The sequence below is a fragment of the Rhea americana genome, unplaced genomic scaffold (genome assembly GCF_003343005.1).
Source record: "Rhea americana isolate MKP2758 unplaced genomic scaffold, rheAme1 scaffold_199, whole genome shotgun sequence".
NCBI classification, from domain to species: Eukaryota; Metazoa; Chordata; class Aves; order Rheiformes; family Rheidae; genus Rhea; species Rhea americana.
This window is the reverse complement of record NW_028186138.1, coordinates 1,328,164-1,352,604: the sequence shown is the minus strand read 5'-3', so window position 1 is coordinate 1,352,604 and position 24,441 is coordinate 1,328,164. Positions and strand designations below refer to the sequence as shown.

Sequence of the window (24,441 nt, the reverse complement as noted above, 5' to 3'; positions counted from 1 at the left end):
CCTTTAAATACTTGGTGAAGTGATAGATGAGATCATCTAAGACAGAAGTGGGGGGAATTCTTCCCTTATTCAAAAAAGCATAACAACACAAGAAAACCTAGAAGCATCACACCTATTTTAGGAGTCTATGCTAAATAAAAATCAGTAAAGTAACACTTTTCCACATTAAAAGATTGTCTGTAACCAAGGTGGCTAGTAACAGCTTAGCTACCTGTCCTTCTCACATCTGTCTATAATGGGATTTGCCTTTAAAGAATTGCATGAGTTTTGCTTGCCCTGCATTACACCCATTTACTGTGACAGAAAGCTGCCCATAAATCTCAGTTTGCTGCATTTTCATTTGTTTGATATCTATTTTGTTCTTCTAAAACAGTACTTTGTTAACCGTTTGTTTTGCGTAGTGAACAATGATAGGCACAGTTTCAAAAGGTTGGTAAAACAGTAAACTTATGCTATAAATTGTTATTTAATACCATTTGGAGACGATTGTCCTTTGGAAATAAGTAACAGGATATTTATCAGCTCTGCGTGAAGACACATGGCACAAGCATAACTATGGAGTAATTTCTTAAGATGAAAATGCGTTTTTCTACAGTGAACCTACGGTTCCCTTATAAAGTATGGTCTATCTGAACACCCACTGAAGGGTGCAGGTGTGTGCAAGAGAGTTCAGCTGACCTTACAATGTACATCTCCCTCTGATTGTTCGATTACTTCCAGGAACACTGCATCAGGAACGAGGTATAAACAAAAGCTTTYGATCTAGAATCCTGATGCAGGTTATGTACCTCACGGGAAAGAGAACATGGAGGTTAAAGTGTTCCTCATTTAGGAAGTTCACAGCAAAGCAAGCAGGCTGCTTTTGAAACCAACAAGAAACTAACTGAGCTTCCTCACTGCTTGTTTTCCATTTGAGGCAAGGAAACACTACAGTGGTGCAGAAAGGGCTCCACTCTCACCGACCTTCTACTAATGCGAACTAAAAACCTCACATCCCTTGTTCACTAACAGAGATAAAGAGATACACTTGTATCTCTGTAACAAAGAAACTTGTAGGAAAAGAGAAATCAGTCCATAAACTTGAAAACAGATAAATTAATTATCCTCTGATTGTGGTTAAGTTTAAACTTGTCAGTATTTTTGCAAAAGCTTTAAGTTATAATTTTGTACCATTGCGCAGTGAAAAAGAAAAAGCATGTTTACATAGTCTATAAGAYTTGGAGCCTTATGTAGTCTTGGAAAAAGGAGGACAAAGGTATTAACTTCATTTTTTGGTCATACACTATTCTAAGTAACTTCTTCTGAATGAAAATGCTCTTGGCATAACTATTAAAAGGGAGACCATTTAAATAGCAGCAGCTTGAGTTTCATATAGAGAATGAAAGATGACAGGTTTTTTGTATAGATATGAATTCTTTCCTAGACTGAATGCAATGAAGTACTTCAATAGATTTTGTTGGATTGAAATAATTTAGTGTCAATAACAGACTGAGGATTTCACAAAAATGAAGCTGATATGTCTGAAGTTGTCTACGTATGCCCTGGCATTAAATAGCACCTTGTAAAATAAAGTGGAAAAAAACTTACTATAGAACTCAGCAACGTTCAACTTGCCTTTAACAGTTATTTTAAATCAAAAAAAGCACTTTTATAAGTACTCACAAGCTTAAAAGCCTCCAATTTTTGTATTTATTGGAATGCTATTTACAGCACTGCATTAAATACCTGCGTATTCAAGCATAATAGAAACTGCACCCCTAAAATTTAGAAGTCATACTTTTGGATCTTGATCCTGAAAATACTTGCATTTATATTGTCCCATTCGAGATCAAGTTAACATTTGGAATCTTAAGTATCCAGAGGATCAGAACCCACGGCTACGACTTGTTAACTCACACTGCCTAAAGTTGTTGTTCTTTTGTAACACTTGAGATTCAATATCAATGACAAGGTTGTTAAAGGATTTATAGCAGAAGAGAGCACAGCAGGTTCCTCTCTATTAAAACTCCTCGCCAACAAAGTTCCCTGTATAGGTTCTGGTAACATTTTTTTTGTTTTACTTTAGTTGCACGTCATTCATCTTCTCTAGAAGCTCTAGCATACTTCACTATGGAAAGAAGAGGTTTTCTTTGATTCTTGCATATTTTGCCTTGGGCTTAGTGAACATTATCTTTTCAAGTATGGCTCCATGCAGATTGAGTGGAAACATAATAATATGGGTTACTGGGTACCATGTTTCRTTCCAGAAAACGAGCTTTCAGCTGATAAAGTGGCTCAAGAGCTGAATAAGGGTTGAAATATTCATGGTAGCCTAACTCATTCACGGATTGAGAGACAACCCTCCTCACAGTAAAAGCTACAGCTGCTGCCTGTGGAAACATCAATCATATGTTGATGCCTCTGAGTACATGGCCTTGGCAATCTTGCTTTCAAATTCTGTACAATACTAGTAAACTGATCTAGTTCTTAAGTGTTGGCTCTAAAAATGTGTAACAGTAAAATTAAGGCTTTTTTCTGCTCCGTATTATCCCTATCATTCAGTTTGCTCTCCCTGCCCTTCTTGTTGCCTTGCACATTCCTCACGAGTTTCAACTCTAGTTGAGCTCTGGCTTTCCTAACTCCATCCTAACATACTCCGGCAATGTCTATATTCTCAGCTCTTGCATAGCTGCTGTCTGCTTTTACCTTCTGTTATTTCCTTTTTTGTGTTGTCCGGGCACAGAACACACATCCTCCATTCCTTAGTTGAGCTCTCCTAGCTGCCTGCATTCAGGGCCAGCTCTCTGATACGGTGCAGTTGTCGATTCAGACTATTGTGAAGAAAGAGCTGTTTGCAAAAAGCAAGGACTCCCCTCCCTTTACTCAAAAGCTGCATGTAAGGTGAGCCTCTCATCCTTCCCTGTCTGAACTGGACTACAACCACSGCTGTGAGATGCACCACTAGAGGGGCATCTGGGAGTCTTTCAGATTCCCAGGTTCAGTTGCAGTGAATGAGAGAGCATCATCTGTCAAGTGTGAGAATTTATTAGAGATGAGAGGTTATAACAAAGCTAGAAGTACAGTAAAACTAGAAATATAACAGAACTGAAGTGTATAAACATATCAGAAAACCATAGTTAAATCACATGTGCATGATACAGCAATAGCTCTCACCCTTTACAGGCCACCCTTCCRGTCTAGTTTTCCTTGGATTCTCCTCACTGCGCTTTTGACATCAGCAGCATCCCCGCTGACAGGTCCACAGGCTAGCTGACTCTGGGTTCAAGTCCACATCAAACCTATGTAGCTTACTCTCGTCTTATATCTGGTCGAAGCAATGCCAGCCTACAGTCACAAAAATCTGTAAGCCTCTAGTCAACCATGTATCAGTAGGTAACCTCCTGCTCAGCCCACAGCACTGGTAGGTGAGTAACAGTGTGCCCATTAGCAGGTCATTCTCCTGGAAATGGCTCCACAGCATAAAGATGTCTATGGCGTGGGCCTGCCCTGTCACTTCTCCTTTGTCTGGACTTATCAACCAGGGAGTCATTAGAAGGTATGCCCCGAGGCTACAGCAACCCAGTGTGGTGGCTCCAGTCATTGTGTATCCGGGTTTGTTAACTCTTGGGGAGCACCCTGGAACAGGCTGCACTTGCCTGTGTGACATCTGTCAGCCTGTCCCAGGTCACACACCCTTACAAATTTGTCTTCCTGGTTTGATCTCACACCTGTCTTGCCACTATTGATTTGCCTGGCAACAGTTGGATGAACCTGGTTACTGACAGAAGGCCTGCTCTCCTCTAACTTTACAGGTACCGTGGGATTGTTCCCACAGTGAAGACTGCCCTTCTGCCTGCCTTGTTTCAGCTAACCCTCCCTGACATGCATCTGAACTCAGTGAGGCATTCTGCCACACTTGCTCAGTTTTCTACATGTTAGAATGGAGCATTCTTGTGCTTTGAAGCGGTTATTCTCGAAGACTAGTCAGCTCTCCTGAGCTCCTTTGCAATTTGGAGCAGTCTTCTATTGGCTCATGCCAAGCAGATCCCCGAACAAGACAAAAATCTGTTTTCCTGTAGCCCAGGTTTCTAATCATACAACTCAGTTTGCTCACTTTTCTCAAAATTTTGATCTCCTGCCCCAGCCACATTTGCAATCAYTTTTTCCTTGTCTGTCTAACACATGACAGAACAACCGCCCTAGCAAAAGATCCTCCCCGCCCCCCGAGACATACTCTATTATTTTATACTACAGGTTCTAAAAGCTCTGTCATCTCTGAAAGGTTACATACTGTGTCAGTATCACTAGATATAAACAACACCTACCTTTCGGTTACTACAGCAGACCACCAACACTGATCAATATGAAAGGGGAAGAAAGCCAGGATAATCTAGTAGTGCATGTTTTATCACAGGAAAACATTTTGCATTTCATTTTGCTAGTACTATCCCCAAATTCATCACAGAGTTCAGAAGACTTTTAGATTCTCGGTAGCTTCTTTAGTATAGCCCAAATAGAATAGCAAAGATTTTTGTTCACTGACAGGAACTTACATATGTAAGTTGGTATGCATGCCAGGGGATGGGGGAAAGGTAGAGCAATAAGGAGGACCTGGAAACATAACTGTGATAAAGTAGTAGTAAAAATCCATACATGTACACCTCAAAACAGAATTAAACAAAAACTTCTAGCCCCTAATTGAGACTGTCAAATGACTTTCCAGAATATTCACATTATTYTCAGTTCTACCTCCAACTTCAAATGCAGTGTAAGACTCTTTGTGAAGTACTCATATTACATTCATTTACTCCAAAACAGATTCTATTCTGTATTACTCAGAYTCTTAGATTCAAATTCTATTCTATAATACTACCAGATAGTACTGAATATTCACAGTACACAGGCCAAAAAAAAAAAAAAAGGCCCAGGTCAATGACTTGATTTTAGGCAAACTACAATACAAAGCACTTCATGCTCATTCTATGTGTAAGTGCTGAGCCTATCACTCACAAATATCAGCAGTTACCCATTTTACAACCCCACCTTTGGGTTTCCACAGCCCTCATTTTATAGTCCATTTGAAACAGGACTTTTACTTACMTGTCCAAATATTTACAGGTCACTTTAATTCCATCCATGTAAGCTGAAAATAATGCTTTTTAGTACCAACATACTGCCTGAATTGATTATACTTGTCTTCTCTTGCGTACATATGCACCTGGACTTCTGTTTTAACATGATGATAAGTAGTGCTGAATCACCCACTCCCTCCAACATGTGGGTATGCTTTTAATTACAGCTACAACTCTGCTCAGGTTTTAATTAGTTTTCCCACTGTTTGGCAGACATTATACCAAAAATAATCACAGCTTACACAGATGTTTTATTTCAGCTACTGCTAAACACTGCATTCATACAAACACACACATTATGACTATTTCTTAGCTTTCAGATGACTGATGCACTGACCTCCCTGATTCTAGGTATCAAGTACCACTAGCTCTTATATTCAAGCTTGCCTGTGGGTATCAATTTGATCAAAATTGTAGATACTACAGCATCCACAGGTAAAGGAAATATATTTAAAAGTATGTCATCAGACTACCCATACCCACCTTGAAGTGATTGGCAGTGTGTATCACCTGATGTACCAGCATCCACTGACGAAGTCTGAACATTTTCTGAATCCGTCTCTTTGGATTTCGAGCCCAGGTTTCCAAGAACCGTCTTYTCTTCTCCATTCAAAGTACGCACAACAGAAGATGAGGTTTCAGCAAAGAGTCGTTTCAGTACTTTCCCTATGAACACTGTAGGGTAATAGAACTCTTTTAAACAAAAAAATGCAATAATTTAAAGGTCATTTAAGTCTCTCTTTTTAAACTCCAATTGATGTAAGACAGACTTGCCTTGTATGTGACAGAAGCTGTATTCAGCTGTCTTTACCTCTCACAGGTACTAAAGCTGAAACTAACATGTTAAAGTCCTAAATTGAGTCAAAAAAACAGCTTCTAAACCCAGCAGAGTTTACTAGCAAGATTACATACAAAAAGTCTCTACTATTTATCTACATKTTGGCAATAAAGTAGCACATTACTTTTGAAGACCAAAGTAGTAGTGATATCTAGGTACATGTACATAATCTTTAAGTTTATTTAAAACAAGCATCTTCCCACATGGATGCTATAAGGCTGCTCAAAATGCAAGTCTCTCCTGTCATGAAGGCACTGCAGTTGAATCACTCATTAAGATCAGTGAATTACAACTATTCAATCATATTTAAAAAAAATAGGAAGCCACAGAAACACATGGTAATCCAATTATTTCTACAGAAGTAGCAGCATTCTTAKGAGAAGAGGGCCCAGAAGAGGAAGAGGTGTATGACATCTGCAATCTGCTACTAGTTAATCAAATACAAATATCATTTGGTTAAAGAAAAAGAAATATATGCAAACGATCTAGTCAGCAACAAATCATCATCTGTATATGGATACATGCATATTTCCATCAATTGAATGTATTGTATAAAGTAATACTAAGAAATTGGTATTTATTAGAGAGCACCAACAGTTTCCAAAATTCTACATGGTTGAGCAGATATTACAGGACTGTGGGGAGGTTAGACAGATCTGGAGAAAAATATGTAATCTTAATTCCAAGTCTAAGTTTGACAGAAAAAGTGTATATGTACCATGCAAAGTAACTTGATGTTGACTTGTAACAATAATTTTGCCTAAAGGAAAGGATGCAAGTATTGTAACAGAAATGGCTTCTATGGTAGCTAGCAGAAAAGTGTGCTATCATAAAACTCCTTTCAATAAATAAGTTTCCTTCACARCTGAAGTTTAACACACATGCTAAGAAATCATCTTCAGAGTTCAGAAATCCTTGAATCACTAACGTTGCTTTCAGATACAAGACAGGTTTTATCTAAAGAGACAAAAGCAAGACACTAAAGGACAAAAAAAAGCAAGAGACAAAAGACACTAAGTTAAGCTCCTGATAAGCATTCTTATTTTAAAAAAACGTTATCTATATTAAGGAAAGTTATTTAGACATCTGAGCACTAATGAACAGAATTAGAGACAGCAATAGCCAATCTGCARCTTTCAATACCCAGAAGAATTGTAGATTTCTGTTAGCGTAGGTGGAATTATTCAAAAATACAAGACTCCATCCGACTTCTCAGACCCGATTCTCAGAAAACCAAAACAATAACAATACCCAAATTCCCAAAGCAAGAGATCTACCAGACATCTTCAAGCTTGAGCACTAAAGCTCTTAATTTTAATTAGGTATTGAAAGTTACGGGAAAGTTAAAGGCTAATAAAGGTACAGATTCACAGATTCATTACAATTTTATCCGCTGTATATCATCTGCAGAAAACTCTCCTGTGTTTGTCAGATACACTCACCTTCCCCATTCCTCTCCCTTTCTGCTCTATGAACTATTTCTCACAAAAAGGGATCTTGATGGCACCATAAGAGGTTTAAGAAGCAATTTATAGTTAACTTTGAAATGCTGTCCTGAGATTTTGGATACTGAAACTATAAATGGTTGAAGAAGCAACAGATACAAAAGTAGTGTGTCAGGAGTTACTAACTATGACTAAATTTGAGCACAAAATCCTCCAACTTATCCCACAAACAGGCAGGCTTCATTGTCAAGAAAACAACTTCATTCAAGAAGTCATATTTAATCTTAAAATTGGTATCAATTTTAAAGTCAAATCTAGAGACAGGAAGAAGAAACAGGCTTTGTCTGCCACCCTTCCACCATATCTTGACATGTTCAARGGAGAAAAGGTGACGTGCTCTGCATGTCAGAAGAGTTCCCAAAGCTTGAGGTCCTACTCAGTTTGATAGATGTTTTGTTTTTCACTGGCATCTGATGATGGAATAGTCTTCACAACTTCCCTTCCCTATATAGCTGAGAAATTGTATGTCGGAAGAATCTTCTTTATCAGCATTTAATAAAGGGGAAGAGCATCTCTTCAAAAGACTACAAACTGTCTTCCTGCTATCACTCCACATGGATGTTGGTGGTCCATTTCAATTGGCACATAAATGATTAAAAATCAGGGAAAATGCCTTGTTAAGGCTTTCTGAGCTCTTACTAGTTTATATTTTGCTTATTCTGTTTATACTTTACTTATTCTTTGCTGGGACTCAATCTTTTCAATAATCATTGACCTTACAAAAAGGCCTATGACAAGAGGCAAGCCTGATGAGATACTTGCACAGAAACTTACCCTAAAAAGCTCAATTTTTTTTCTATGCTTTTCCATGTTACTGAAACATGTAAAATCCTAAGAGAGACTGCCAGAGATGTCCCCTTCAAGCAATCACAACTCCATTTTACAGGTTAAGGGTAAAGACTACTGTTCCCAGAAAGATATCAACAGCAAATGTCTATTGAATACGTATTTCCTCTTCATCAGGTTCATTCTGTGAGGATGTTCTACAGTTAGAAAGTCAAAGCCCACAGTTTTTCTCCTTAGGGGATAACTAGAGGAAATAAGACAGAAACAAGCAATGTACCAAGAAAATTAACTGACTTTTGCAAGTCTGACTCTAAAGCAAGTTATCCAAGAGGTTGAGCCTGAATCCTTTCCCCAAGTATTATTACTAACACTACAGCATTTTAATGAGCTCTAGTAGTCCTGTTACTAAGTTAACATTCAAGCACTTGTACTAATGAAGCTGTTCTCCCAAAGCAAACGATCACTGAGATACTGATGAACCTATATAAGGAAAAAGATTTTCTCCAAGTCTGCTGAGGAGAGGCAGTTTCATAGTTGCTACAGTGGATTTTATGGTCCCTGTCTTGAATTCTGATTTCTCTAGCCATCTGTTCAGATACCCACACGCAAAAACTACTGCTAATACTGCTGTCTTTTTCTTTTCTTGTTAAATATAGGGACTACACTCTCATTCTTACACAACAGCATTGGTTCAGAAAGCAACGAGATTCGTTTTCATACATTCATTCCTTCTTATCCTTATGGAGCCATCTCCATCTGTAATACCCACGTTTGACTACAAAAGTTGGATCAATGCTTGCCTTTGAAGGGCCTGAACGTGGAAGAAACTATTTTTTCATAAAAATTTCTCTCACTTCGAATAAATACAAGTGGCAGTGAGGGATTTATTTCAGCAAAGATAGGGTTTAGCTGGCAACATCAAAGAACCACTCAATCTTCTCAGCTAGAGRTTTCAGCACAGGCATAGAAATAAGCTGGCTGGGTTGGGTGGAGGTCTTCTCTGCCTGCAGTATTCTCACAACTGTGTCAGCACCCATGTCAGCACTACAATAGCATCCACTAAGAGGAGTAGTAAATCCAAATATCCATGACAGAAGAGGAATCCACAGCATAGACCATGGTATAACAAGTTACCTGTCTGGAACCAGAYGTATTTCAAGTCTCCTGAACAGAGCAGGAAGTAGTATATCCCAGCTGTACACCTTCTTCAGGAGACTGAAGACATGATATTACTAGAGGACAGCTGAAACACTGATTAGTTTATTGGAATTACTGAAATATTTGGAATCCTGAGCACATTTTAAACCTTAAAACAGAAAAGAAACCCCCCAAAATCCACACACATCTGCCTATGGCCCAAAACATTTTTGAACAAGTTTGCCCTGCRCATCAGTTCAGGGAAATTAGGTTCTGTGGAATATCTACCCTGCCAAACTCAGCAGCTTCAAATGCTACAAAGAAGCACTATGCTTTTCATTTAAGAGTCCATTTTAGAGCTAAGCTACCAAAACATTTTTCAGATGATGGGGGTTGCTCTTTTCCTCAGGATTTCATTTTTTTTTTTTTTTTTTTTTTTTTTAAAAAAAAACTGTGAATGCTTAAAGACAAGAGTAACATCCGTATGTACTGGCTTAACCACAGCATCAGGTGAGCCTAACCTCCTACAGGGCAGATTTTCCTCCATTACTCAGAACTCTCCTTAACCTCAGGTTCTGACCTGTGATGCAACATAATACCAAAGACATCTGATATGAACCATTCAGACCATTAAGATCAAGTTGAAACATGCAATATAGGAGGATACAAGGGAAATCACCTGCTTCTAAAGACAAACTTAGCAGTTCCCAAATAGAATAAGACCTGCTCTCACCATACCAGTAGCACAGCTAAGTAAATGCATGTATTTGTTACTGTTGTTTTCTGGTCAAAATAACTGAGAGGAGATCGGCACAGATTCATAYAGTCTTTCAAGAGACCAATCCAAAAACCCGTTTCCACTTTTCATAGCAGATTAATGAACAAGCATGTGCTTTGAGATGTGTTTTTGGAAGACCTCAAGAGTTGTTTTTTGAGAAAAGAGAAAAGTTGGAGTATACTAGTTAGAATCAGAACTTAAGAAAATTACCAGATTAACATACAACGTTAATATGTAAGATATAAGAGAGTGAGTTTAATAACTCTGACTGAATAGGTTTTGAAGGACATCCTTGAAAATTGYATTCATTTATTATAAAACTCGGTGTTCCATTCTGGAAGAGGAGGAAAAAAATAGTAAAAGATAGCATGAAAGGAATTATCATTATCTCCAGAACTGAGTCTGTAACAAACAGGAAAGAAATGTGAACAGCAAAAAAAGCCCTACTACAGGGAAATGGGAAGTCTTGTTTAATGGCTGCTGCAAGCATATCTCCACCCTTGGAAGAAAATAGTCTCTTGAACTAAAAGATGAGGAAGAGGAAGTGAGAAAGGAAAGGAGGTAAGTTAAGAGGTTTGGCGACTAGAATGAAAGTGAAATAGTTGCAGCAGAAAGCAATGCAGAATCTTTATGATCTCTGCATTGCTTTCAGCTGTCCTTATTTCCCCACAAAATCTGGAACAGCAGATGGTAATCCAAGAAGTTTTATAGTGCATGGACCAGAGAGGAATTATTGAAAAGGCAACTTTGCCCAATCCACAGTGAACCTTAAAAAGCTACCATAGTGTTTTTTGCATAGCTCCATTTCTCTGAGTTATAATCTGTAACTAGAACTATAATCTATATCTATAATCTAGCTCATTACTCCCAACCTACAGAAAACCAAAGATACTTTCTGAGTTCTGTAGGGAATGAATTCTGCAATATGAGGAAAAATTTCCCCATAGCTATACATGGCTGAAGACAGATATGGTTCTGAACTCCTGGTCTCAGGACTGAAAAAAGTTTTAGTTGCTCTAACCTAGAGGAACATGGTCCATGGACTATCGTATTTTGGAGTTGCGTTAACGTGTCAAATTTAGTTGCCATTTTAATTTAGTAAAGCATGTGGAAAGATTTATCTACTGCTAATGTCTCCAGTCCAAATAAAATGAAAATAAAACTGTCAGAAAGAAGTGCTTGTTATATATTGAGTACTCTTTCCCTTCTAGTAATCTGACAGGATTTAAATACTACACAGATGGATTTTCTTTACATTGTAAGATACACATTGTTGAAACTAAAGACACTGATGATGAGTGATGATGATGAGAGAAGTCTTTCTGTTATTCTCAACTAAAGACTGTTTCATATTCTGAGCCTTCCTGGATTTACCAGACCTCAATGCACGTGGGTGCACTGGTGGGGCCRGGGTTGCAGGTGTCACACCAATACTGGCTGAATGGATTTCATTYCGTTCAAAATTGTATATGGAAATGAGATTCAGAATATGATAGCTAATCAAATGACAAAAAGGAAGCACTGCTCAGTGATACTATTAACAAAAGAACGTCATCCAAATTTTGAAGGTTTAAAGAGATCCTTTGCCATTTTGCTTTAGGGAAGAGTTTGCATGACACTGCTCTGTTTACAAAGTTAGCAAGTTTAAAGAGCTAAAAGAAACCTTAAGGACTATTTATCAGGATTGCCGTACTTCATGTGACAAAAATTTCTAAGTGGAAATTCATAAGCTGGAGGTGATGAAAGCCGGTTGTATTATCATTCATAAGAGAGACTGAGTCACTACTATGACTAAGATTATGTATGATGCAAATGTGATCCAAGACCCGATTGGGCTAAACATTCTTAATCCAAGGTATGAAAATACAAGACTCTAAAGAAACCTCAYTGGAAACATTAGCAACCTTAACTCCATTGTCTACAAGCTAGCYGAACTCAAATCAGAGCAGGTGTTCCGAGTTTTGTTCTGAACTCAAATCAGAACAGGTGAGTTCTTCAGATAACCATCAGGACACACAAGAACTAGGAGAGTTTCAGCTGCTTAGCCTAAAAAATAAACACCAAGAAAACTAAGCATGAAACAGTGAAAATGTTATGTAGTTCAAGGATAAGACTGCATCAAACTATGCCACAAATAAATACTGGAAACTAACAATTAGAATCACCAAACCAAAACCCTCCTGATGAGCAGCTAGAAATTCTGCAACAATCTTCCAATAAACAGGRCAAAATAAAGAAAAGTAGTCAGGAATTAAAGCTTTATGTAAGAAATATTCCTATAAACACTACAAAGTCACCTGCAACAGAGAGGACTAGAACTGAATCCCCCCAAAGACTGCTTTTAATCCTACAGTCCTGACAGGTGACTCCAGGGTTTCTTGCAGTTGGTTACTGATATACATATAAACTAAGCCAGAGATCAGGTGAATGCAATCCATATCACATTGGATAGGATCACAATCCTTTCTTTGTTAAAAGGAAATAGACAAAATACATCTTTTCTATTTCTCCTCTAAACTTCAAAATAGCTGATTCCCAAACATAATGGTACATCTATTAACAAAATAATTTAGATTCACTGCATCCTTTATGTGAGATAAATTTAGACCTACRAAATCAAAAATAGCTTTTTTTGTGAGGTTAAATTAGCCAAAGGGAGCAATGGCATATCAGACAATACCAGATAAACTGACTTTCACTACTACTACTAATGTGYAAGTCAAACCCGTAAGTGAATTACCAGGAGCACCCACCAAATACAGCTGAATTTTTGAAAGGGAAATAACATAATATTCTAGTGCAGCAACCCAAGAGCAGTAAATAAAGATGCATGTGCATAGCTCTTGTTTATAACATTAGAGAGAGCAGCAAGATTTTGCTCGCCTTCCTCAAAAAATCCTACTGACATCAAGTTTTCTACTTAAGAAATTGCAATTTGGCTTGCAGTASCGGCAAATAACAGCTTAAAAAGCCATCAGAGGAATTCAGTCATCTGTACAGCCACTGTATTTTCATTCAAAAATATAATTAAATGCATTTTCAAGCTTCCCCACAACACTATTAGAAACCTACACCATTTTACAGAGGAGTATATAGCTCTTATTAGAAGTACAGGAATGGCAGTAAATGTGACACATTCAGTGCAGAAAAAAAGGAGAACTATTTTGTCTGAAAAATTTAAAATAGTTAAACTCTTTCCTAGAGGAACAGAAGAAGCAGCAGTGAATTGCCACACCTTTTTAACTGGATGTATTTGCTCACTGCTGGCTTGTATATTCAATCAGTAATGACAGGGTCAGATAGGTTGTACCAGAGCAAATCTCGTTTATTCTTAAGTTCAGACCTTCTTAAGATTCCAGTACAACTGTATTATCACTAGAGCAAGAATGGAAACAAAACCCACAGTGTTTGGGTGGGAGGAGGGAAACCCTAGAATAATTATCCCAGTTTAAACATACAGTGATCAGGAAATACCCTTAATTGGCAAAAATCAAAGAAAGTAGTCTTTTGTCACTCTAGAAGTAAACTCTTTAGATAAAGACATAAACACAGTGGAACTGCTCAAGTGCACCTTCTGAGGTTTATCAGTATTTTCATGGCTATCAGTCTGGCACCTCTTACAGGTATGAATTTTACTCAGAGATACAACCATGCCAGAAGGAAAAAATGTTCTCTGTACTTAACRGCATTTTTCTTTGCAGTTCATTTATATTTGTTCAAGGCTGATCAAGTACTTAAAATAGAATTGGTAAGATACCATACTTAAGTGCATTTATACACCAAGCAGGCATATTATATTTGAATGTGTATTATGTTTGAGAGATTACAAAGCATTTTAGTTGCATTTCAAATACACCACATGCAGTCTAGAAGAAAGTTTCATTTAACTGAAGTTAAAAAGATGCAAACAGCTGGTGCACATTTCAAAAAGAGAAAGAGCTGCCAAGTTGCTTTCTAGTTTCATTTACACTCTGCACGTACTATTAAGCAAGAAAAAGGACCTGTTATCATTAAAGAAATCTTTGTGTAACTTATTCTAATTTTAAATATCTTTTRAAAACAAAACTTCTTCCTTGATCCTTTCCTACCCTTTCTTCCCTTCACATGCCCACATAAAGAGATACAAGTTCCAGCAAACTACTGGCTTGCTTTTGGAGGGGTAGGGAAAAGGAACAAAAGGGTAGATTCTCCATGCCCGCACATACATCCACATACTCTAGCAACACTGCTTGCCAATTCTTACTCTGTATTTGCTAATTTGTCAGAATTACTTAAAGTATAAAAAAAAGAAAAATGTTCCTTTATAGATCAAAGTATCAGCAAAACAAAGAATATTGGGATTCATTTTTGTATTATCTAATCTAATAATGATTATCTAATCTTTCTTGTGGCCATTCTAACATCTTCAGAACCCCTAGCTGCAATGCCAACAAAACTTGAAAACATGCTTTATCTGTTAATGGAAAGATTCAGCTCTTGCAAAATAAGCAAATTCCAAGCACTAGCAGTACTCAAACTACATTTAAGCTAGTAGAACTTAAAGGGGTCTAGATCTCAAAAACATACCCAAGACCTCAAATGCTTGAGGCCTTGAGACTGAAGTACAAAGAACTGTAAATACAAGATTAAGCAAAGCAGTTGATGTATTTYAGCAGAAATGCTTTATTTCAATAGACTGACAGAAGTAAAAATGCATAAATGCTCTAGTCTTGACTTCTGAATCAGTTTTCTATTTAGGTTTCAAAAGCGAAACAAGTTCTTACCAGTCACATCACTAGCTTGTAAGTGGAATGCTCCTACTGTGCAATGAAATTGAAGCAACACCAGAAGACATAGCTTTCCAGGAAGCTGTTGGTTAGGAGAAGGAGCTGGTATTTTCAGAAGCAAGAAAAAGTTGCAACAGGTACTACATCAGATCTGCAGCTAGTTCTTCATAATTCTCATATAGAAAACATGAGGAATAAACAAATGAATCAGAAGATTGAAAAGGCATCAAGTGTCTACTGCTTCACACTGCAGAAGCAAAGCAAAATATAACTCCAAGAAAGAGAGTAGAGAACACACTGGCTAGCAATTCAAACTAGATTAATATCCAGGACCTTTGTACTCCTAATTACTAATTTTGTAAGTGAGAAGAGTAGAGAATGAAAAAAGCTTCCTTTAAATAAACACATTGCTTATACACATGCAGGAAACAAAGTAGCGCTCCTTTAATACCTAGGTGCTAAACAAACTACTCACAATTACATGTCAGTATCAGCATAGCATCGCAGATTTAAAAAGGTTCTCCGGAGGCTGAGAGTTTTACCAAAATTTCAATTAGATTGTACAACCAATGCATGCTGCATAACTAAATGAGTGTAATTCTGATCAACATCAGAAAAAGTCCCATCCAACCGAATGTGGGAGGGGAGTTTCCTCAAACAGTTCTGTGGAGAATGCCTGCCACGCTCTTTTGGTTACTTGCTCTAAGTACTGCACGCACCCCCTTCATGTTCCTCGATTGGTTGCTTGCTACTTACTCAAATACAGCTTGGGCAGCAGGAATAAAGTAAATGCCATCAAGAGTGTTGAATGCATTAGAGCCCCAAGAAGCCTGCAACTTGCTCTATATGTTTTTTCTGTCCTACAAACACAAGTGCTTTCCAACAAGGAAAGAGTCAGGAATTTATTTTGAAAAAATCCCATATGCAAGACATTTTAAAATCTTGTTCCTGTTAATACAGAATAGCAAAGATAAGAGTAGAGCAAAACAGAAGATGATGGCAAAAAAGAGCAGAAGGGATAATAATCCACATGCAAAATATATGGGCAAGTCTTCATTAAAATGTTTAGTTCATCTCTATTAGTGTAGATTACTCTCCAATTTAAAAGCTTTTAAATCCTTGAAGTCTCCTTCCTTATGCATCACATACCTCCTACAAACACCATATAATGAAAGCTATTTTACTGAAAGGTCACAGAATCAGAGAAGCTGAAGTTGCAAGAGACCTCTGAAGTTCATCTAGTCTAAACCCCGATGCTCAAAGCAGGGTCAATTAGTGCAGGTTGCTTACAGCCTTGTCTGACTGGGTACCAACTCCACTATCCTCTTGCCTGAGTATGGCTGAACAGAAGCTAAATAGCTCCTCTTGCTCAGGATGCAAAAGCGAAAGTTAGATACATGGATTCTATTAGGAGTCAAAAGATGAAGTATTAAAAAAAGTCCAAGGGTGCTGTCACACATAGAAAGCGTTAGCCAGTGTGATATTCTTACCAGCCACAAAGCTGAAGACTGATAATCAGAATTTCAGGCTAGGGGCTAGAATCCATCCCCTCAAATCATTCCCTACAAAGTTTTCCCTCTGCTTTCCATCACATAGGATAGGGTTTCAGGTCTCAAGTCTTTTGAGTCTTCTGCATTACTTCTGAGGTAGTTGCTTACCTGGCTGAACTGATAAGCAAAGGTGTTCACCCTGTATTTGTTTGGCCTAACATATGTCAATTCTTATGTCATGACCCTACAAGTCTCAAAAAGGTCACAACCAAAATAAAAGCATCCAATTAAGATTTTAGACACTGGGGGCAGAATTCAGGCTGCAGTTATGATACTTAACTGCAGACATTTGCTAGGTGTCACACTGTTTATACATTAAATCTCTCTCCATAGAGACCCAATCCAAGAAAGCAATCCAGCTGACCAGCCACAGTGTAAGATAAGATAACCTAAAGTATTGTCTAAAGTGACACTGTACTGAGTACAAGCTCCCATTACAATCAAAGAAACCAATACCTGGGACATCTGAGAACAATTAAGTATATTAAGCTTGACCTAAATTTCACAGTTTCATTAGAAGTCACATATGCATTGCTTCCAGATAAAATATACCTCAAAAACAAACAAAAGCAAACAAAAAAAAAGAACAAACAAAAACAGAGAGGCCACATCTGATAGCTCAAAGACCACAGGACCATTGGTTTGAGTGCCAGAGACCAGAGGCTTGGGTGAAGCCAATTTTGCACGTGTGTGTATGTGTGCGCGCACGCAAGTTCAACCTCTGGCAACAACAGCTAGTTATTTAAATATTCACTTCAAGAAACTTTCAGTCATGATTATATAGCTGCAAATAAGAGTCCCAGAGTGGAGACACCAGTTCACTTACTATCAACCAATTTAAATCAAAGAGGAAAGGGAAGAAATAACTATAACAAAACATTCTGGGACAGCTGAACAGGAAATCACTTCCCTCTCCTCCTTCCCCTTCTTTTCACAGCTTTCCATACAACTTACCTATTTCCCAAAACCCTCTCAAGCTACATGGAAATATAGGGAAGAGTGCACGAATGCAGTGACATGTGATTACATTCTGTATAGCCTGACAGTTCAAAACATCATAGACTGTTTGCCATATTTAAGAAGGGATGTTCTTGTTCAAAACAGGAGAAAGACAGGGAACAAGTTATCTTATTTTCTTACTATCAGAAAGGTCAAGATCAGACATACTGTTATTCCACCATAGATAAAACATGTTCAAATCAAAGCAGCACACAATCATGGAGAGAAAAACCGATCTTTCAATGGACAAAAAAGTGCAACATAAGCAGAATTCTGGCTGTGGATAGAAATGCAGAAAACAGAGGCTGAAGTAGACTACCTCTTGAAAGAGGAATTTGTAGATGAACCCAGAGACTAAACAGACATTACAAAAATCTTGTGCTTTATCAAAGAGGATGCCATTCTGCAGATCAACCACAGAATCTTCCATTTTCTTAGACCTGACTGTATCTATCTACAAGTGCATAGCTCTACATGTTCTTTAATTTCAGGAAGTCCATCAGTTTCTGAAATTCCACCTTGAGAAAGATATCAAATACATTTTCAGCTTCAAATTTCAAGGTGGAATTCACACTTCCACCTTATAGCCAGAATGACCACTAGGTCATCTTGTCTGAGTGAGCGTAAAAAATAATTTTAAACAATTACTCACATTCAAACAGACAACTTGTGTCTCAGTGAGTTTATTATGTTCCAAGCAGAGAATCCAAATCATTCACACTAATTTATGCTACTGCTTAATTACTTTTGCCACTAAAAACACAAACTATGTTTCTTTGTCCTTTTAAATGTAGAGAGGCAGAAAGAGTAATTTATTATGTACTAATTCCTTCTCTGTGAAGATCTTTCTAAAGCTAGAAACCTGGATTCTGAAGAAATAAAATCTTTCAGTCTGGAAGGCACTTTATGTTAGCCGCAAACACCTAACTTTTTAGTATGTGCCCTTACAAATAAAGTGCTTTTTTTTTTTTAAACAAAGGCTGTTTGCTTCTTCCTCTTGTTCTCCAGTATAGATCTATTATTTTGTGAGTCAGCAGAGCTTCAGAAGGGTGGGTTGCTTGGTTTTGTTTTTTAGAACTAGCAACCGAGTAGGAACACTGAGATGAAACGCTAGTTTCTCAGATTTTGTTTGTTTTTATTAATACTTGACCATCTTCTTATATAAATTGTAAATTTACTATCCTGATAAAGCTTAAATGACAGAAGAAGGGAAAAAACAACACACACATTATCTACACATAACGTGAGGATGGTTCTCACTCTTCCAGTTTCACTATTTACTTCACTTTACATTACACATGACACAGATTGTTTCACTGCTGAATTGGTAAAACTATTGTTATATATTCAGGTCAAAAAAAGAACTGACATCTACAGTCTGGAGATCAAGCAACAGAAGAATTTACTTTTATCTGAGGTCGCATGAATTCTGTGTTTGAACTACTAGACAAAGAGCAACTTATTTTAGTATACATCTTGACATGTGTCTATACAGGAGGAAGGAAGGAAAGGAAAGAGTATAGTGATATCATATCCCACACTTATGTATTCACCTAAATTAAGAAGCAAGTGACTACAGAGGAATTATTTTATACTTTCACCACTGTGTGCATACAGCTCAATGCAGCTCACGGGAACTGTGGATACAAAATAAGTTATTCACTACCCCCCTCTCTCCCCCCCAAAAAAAGGAAAGAAAAAAAGCAGGTATTTGTTTTCTCTTAGCTTAGATGAAACTGACTCAGCTTCACTAAGCACGATCTGTGTCACAGGGCAGCTTCTCATCAAGATGACTAGTGTTACAGCCTATTAGCACATTCTGCATGGCTGTGTAGTTCAATAAGAATCTGACTAATGTATTGTGCCATCCTGTCTTAACAAAGGCTTTGGAGAGCTCTCAGTAGGCAACCTTAACTGTGACTGTGAGCCCCTAGATATCTAATAAACTTGACGTGATACAAGAGAGACATGATAAGAAGCCRCATAGAATCCTGATGTTCTCACTAAGTTGGCTGTTCCAGCTGTTCATAAGAACCTTGCCTGCCTCACAGTAGAACCTTGTCATAACAGAACTCTTCCCCAGGGCTCTGGGAGAACAGAGCATTTTCACCATTATTTTGATTTGTGCACATTATTCATGTTTTTCAGTATCTTTCACAATAYGTAAGAATACATTTTTCATATAATTATCTCAATCCTACCTGGCACAATCAAATAGATCTCATTCAAAATATCAGAAGATATCTCACCTTCCCTTATTAAAACTCAGCTCTGCTGATTAAAAAAAAATAATAATAATACATTGTGGCAATTAAGGTTGCCCAGTTATAAATCTGATGTTTCATGAAAGCATGACTGAATAATCTCTTTGGTCATCAAGTCTAGTCCTCTGCTAGTGTATCCATAAACTTTCTAAATTCCATAAAGGATAAATCTTATTTCAACCTAAAAAACTCTTATCAYGCTTTTCACATGCAGAGAGAAAACAGCATATGCCCTAAAGTAAAGGTCAAATCACAGCACACATCCAAGCTAAAGTTCAAAAAAAGTAGCCTTCTCCTTTTGAACAACTACAGTGAGAATTTTCTAAACCTCACAGGATTCTTGTTACATTCTAATTTAGGAACATCTTTGGCATCATCAAGTAATTTTACAGTAGATGTCATTAACAGAGAACAGAAAAATAGTACTATAATGACCTGAATGAAATACTGCCATAGAAACAGCTGAAGACTAGTGTGTGTGTGTGCATGGGGGGGAGGGAGCAAGGCAGGGGCAGGTAGTCATCCAGAGTTTAGACTACTTAAAAAGAAAAAAGACAGAAAAAAAATTGAAATTATAAAGAGAAAACTTACTCTCTCTGCTTAAAGAAACTAAAATGAAGTTTAAAATAATACTACATAGGAGGGGAAAAAAAATACTGGTGGGGGCAGCATTATTGACCACAGGCAAAAGTTCAAAAACAATGTCTCATTTAAACTAAATTGCAAAGGAACCTTCTTAAGTTCATRTAATATAAAAGAGTGTAAACACAATCAAATATCTACATGACCATCCTCACGGAGTAAATATAGTACAGTTTCCTATGACTTGAAAATTTGATCATAATACCCAATAATTTCTGCGTACCTTCCTACATATRCATATAATAGAAATCAATACAAATCCCATCGATACAAAGTACTGGAATTTTTAAGAAGAGAGAAATTATTTATTTTTGCTAGTTATGAACTCAGAAAGGAGTTTTAACATATGCCATTATGCAACTCTCAAGAGAAATGCAAACTTCTAGACACATGGTTTTCAACCTTTTGAACTGCAGGCAACTGAAAGCTTAATAAAGAAAATACACTGCCTATCGGATTTTTTTTTTAAAAAAAACAGATTTGACTCCAGTAATCTACTGACCACAGCCTGAAGACTAGTGTTGTTGAGTAAAATGCTTCACATGTCAATTGTTTTAAGAAAACTAACTTTGTAAGACAGAAGAAGTACCTAGACCTGTTTCTAGAAATATCTTTAAATAGCATCCTGTCTACCACTTGTGAACCATACTGTCTCACTGAAAACTAGGGAAAAAACTTCCAAAGTACTCTTTCTTAAAAAAAAAAAAAAGAAAGAAAGAAAGAAAGAAAGAAACACAAGGCCACATTATGTCAGGCTATGGATATTCAACTATCTGCAAACAGCAGTTATCCTCACAGACATTCTAAGTGCAAGGTCAGTGGCTCCATCATTTCTGCCTCTTCTTTCTTTACCATGATGGCTTGTCTTTCTGAGCTGGCAACTCATCCAGGCACAAGCAATGAAAGAAGGCCTATGAAAACTGATTTTTTTTTTTTGTTAGCTTTTAATGGCAGATTGAATTATACTTGCCCTAATGCAACTTCTATCTTTATCTAAAAAACATTGGTATCAGCAATTTATTCAAGTGCAATCCAAATAAAATTTAGATCTTGGCTAGCTGTAATAAGTCTTTGGTCACTGAAAACAACATGCACTATTAACTGCTGCAAAAAGACTAGGATACCTCTCCCCAGTGCAAAAGAAACCTGCATCAGACAAATTCAAATTCTAACGCATGTGGTCATTCTTGGTAAACATATATGTTAAAACAGACATTCACTCAAAAGAAAAAAAAGGGAATTCTTAAATCTTTTGTAAAAACAGACACAAAGTGTTTTCAAAAAAAAAAAAAATATACGAAGACCTGGAAAAAATCTGCAAGAAGCAAGTTTATTCTTAAATAGTTAATAGAAAAATGCTACTGTATCTGCAAGAATAAGCATTTTCAAATATCTGAGATTTAGTCATTAAACAGCCTTCCTAATATAAGGAACTGCAATCGCAGTTTYACCCTTATACAAATAGGAACCCAATAAACAAACCATTTTACTCATGACAAAGAAGGCAAAACAACATTCCTTGATGCAACACTCTCTACATTGTTTAAAACCTTTTGTTGTTGTTGATGTTGACTTTCAGCTGACCACATTTGATTTCCAGTATAATCTCTCAAACAGAAAATCTCTTGTAGTATCCCTACATTATCTTCTGTGTTGCATAGCAACTCTTGCAGCAGTGCTTTCTATCAGCGGTTAAGGTCAACATTATATCCCTACATCAGTATCTTACTTCCACCTTTTAGTAGCTGGAACCTCAGGCTCATCATCTGAGCATCAACTTATCATCATCTTAAAGGCTCTACAGACAACATTACGATAGTTGAGACAGTGCTACCTTGGAACTACACGCGTATACATATTCAAGAAGGAAGGAGGGAGGAATACAGCTTTAAAGATACAACTGATGACATTTATGAACTGCAAATAGTTCAGCGAGTGTAAGCATTCCATGAGCAATATGCATCAACAAGATCTGCTAGTTCCTCTAGCCTGTTACTTTGCATCAGTGTATGACCAAGCAAAATAAATAAAAAAAATTTCTCAATTACAGCTGTCCAACCCATTCCTGGCAAATAAAAGCTTAACTAAAAGGCAAGAAACTAGCAGTACAAATAAGTGAAATCTATTTCTTTAGATTTTTCTCTTCAATGAAAGTTAGCCCTCCAATCTACAAACAGACCAGTTATGGCCCAGTTCAATGCAAAATTTAAAACTTTCGTTTTCCTTTGTAATACGGACAAAATCCATCTGAAGCATCTTCTACCTTCTCCTATACCTCAGATCAAAAATAACCTTAACAAGCACGACGTGAACTTTTTTTTCAGCTCCTCTGTGACACATCTATCCTTTTTAGCATTGTGTGAACCTACCGACAAAGTCAACTGTTTCCACATATGCTATCCGCAACAGTGGAGTGAAGTTGTGACCTCTTCCAATCTTCTTATTTCATCTCTTATTTTCCTCCTAGGGCAACTGTATGACATCCCATCATCCTCATTCCTTCCTCTATTTTCTTCCTACTCTTAATATTAGCAATGATCATTCAATCCTTAGTGATACCTGAAGAAAACATTAGTGGTTTCTTACTTCATGCTGCKTGAGTGTCTTTACAGCATAATCACTTTCACTTGCACTTCACTCTTTCACTCACACAGAAAGAAGTGGTTCTTTATTTGACCTTCAGTTTTAAACTCTTTGAATACTTTGGAATTGCACTCCCTGCTCTCAGCCTTAAAGCCATCAGCTTATTTATAAGCGAAGAAACACACTCTTCCCCACTCACTAACTTTCTCCCACAAGACATCAGTGTGCAATTCTCTGCCTTCTGTMAAGGGAAGTCTACACGACCTGCAAAACAGTTACTCCATCGTCCATCTCTATTACCTGCAAYGGAGCTGCATCTAAAACACAAAGACTACTACTTTAGTTTTATACTGCTCCCTTCAAAACTTCCTACCGCTAACTAACTACTTACAGTCAGCTAACAAATAGCTTATACATCAACTCTTGGTGCTCAGTCATATTTCCATCCTTGCAGAAAGGATTCACATTTCAAGATGCAGGAACTGTTTGAAAAGTCAAAAACAGCCAGAAAATCATTACAGAAAGTAAGCATCGCAGTAACTCAGTCCTACTCAAGACTACTTAGAGAACAAAATATCACTTAACAAACACCTCCATTTATTATGCTATTCCTGCTCAAGCCCATGTCTTACAAAGTAAGAAGTATATTAAAACAGACCAGAGTTCTGTTTGAATTAGGAAAAAATATTGCAAATAAATTGCAAAGTCTTGGCTATTTCAGAATTGTGCTAACACACTTTAAATAAGCCAAACTACATGGTCACAACTACACAGTCAGCAACAGTGCATACACGTGTACATTTTAAAGGAAAGGACGTTCATTTTAAAACGATTTGTGCTTAAAAAACTAAGTTTATTTTACTTTCTTCTTCCTCASGCACCAATACACTTCAGGAATTTTCCTGGGTGCCTCTAACCAGAGGGGTACAGAACAAGAGCTTGGAGAAAGGGACACAAAATTAAGCAGCACAACGGCTGCCCAAGCAGCCATGCCCCCCCCTCGCCTCGCACCCTTGCCAACATGACTGCTCCCCGCCTCCCCACCCAGCCCCGCCGCACGGCCCCGCAACCAACACCCCCACAGGCGCCCGGCGGCCGCCTCACCGGCTCCCAGCGCGGCCCTCGGCTGCCCGCTCTCCCCACGGCACCCGGCAAGGGCGCCGAGGGGGCGCACGCAGGAGCCCAGCTGAGGGCGGGCGGCCGCGGCCCCGACCGTTAAACCGCCGCGGCCCCCGACCGTTAAATACCCCACGCCGCGCCGGGCCGGGCCGGGCCGCACAGCACAGCCAAGGGCGCTCATTGCCCCTCGCTCCCCGCCCCAAGGAGCGGCACGCCCGCGGCGCCCCGCGCTGCCTCACCTTCCCGCCTGCTCAGGGCCATGGCCCCGGACGCACAGCCGCCCCCTCCGCGCAGCCCCACGCCACCAACGGCTCCGCGCTCGCCCTCCTTCCGGCTCGCCGCCGCACCTGTCGATCAGCGGGC

The 24,441-nt window shown here is 38.1% G+C and overlaps 1 protein-coding gene across 3 annotated transcripts in view; it reads right to left on the bottom strand.

The window, feature by feature from the left end:
• ERICH1 (glutamate rich 1) overlaps positions 1–24,434 on the bottom strand; it is a 68,865-nt gene extending 44,431 nt beyond the window's left edge. For 2 of the 3 annotated variants that reach the window (XR_014895607.1, XM_085303216.1), the window contains exons 1-2: positions 24,318–24,434; positions 5,595–5,786 (exon numbers count right to left, since the gene is read on the bottom strand). Coding sequence is in view for 2 of the 3 variants with exons in the window: in XM_085303216.1 (XP_085159342.1) it covers positions 5,595–5,786; positions 24,318–24,339 (214 nt within the window). In the remaining variant the exon portion in view is untranslated. The remainder of the gene's footprint in view (positions 1–5,594; positions 5,787–24,317) is intronic. The other variant, XM_085303218.1, reaches the window with a different exon arrangement.
• Between the last annotated feature and the right edge of the window lie 7 nt (positions 24,435–24,441).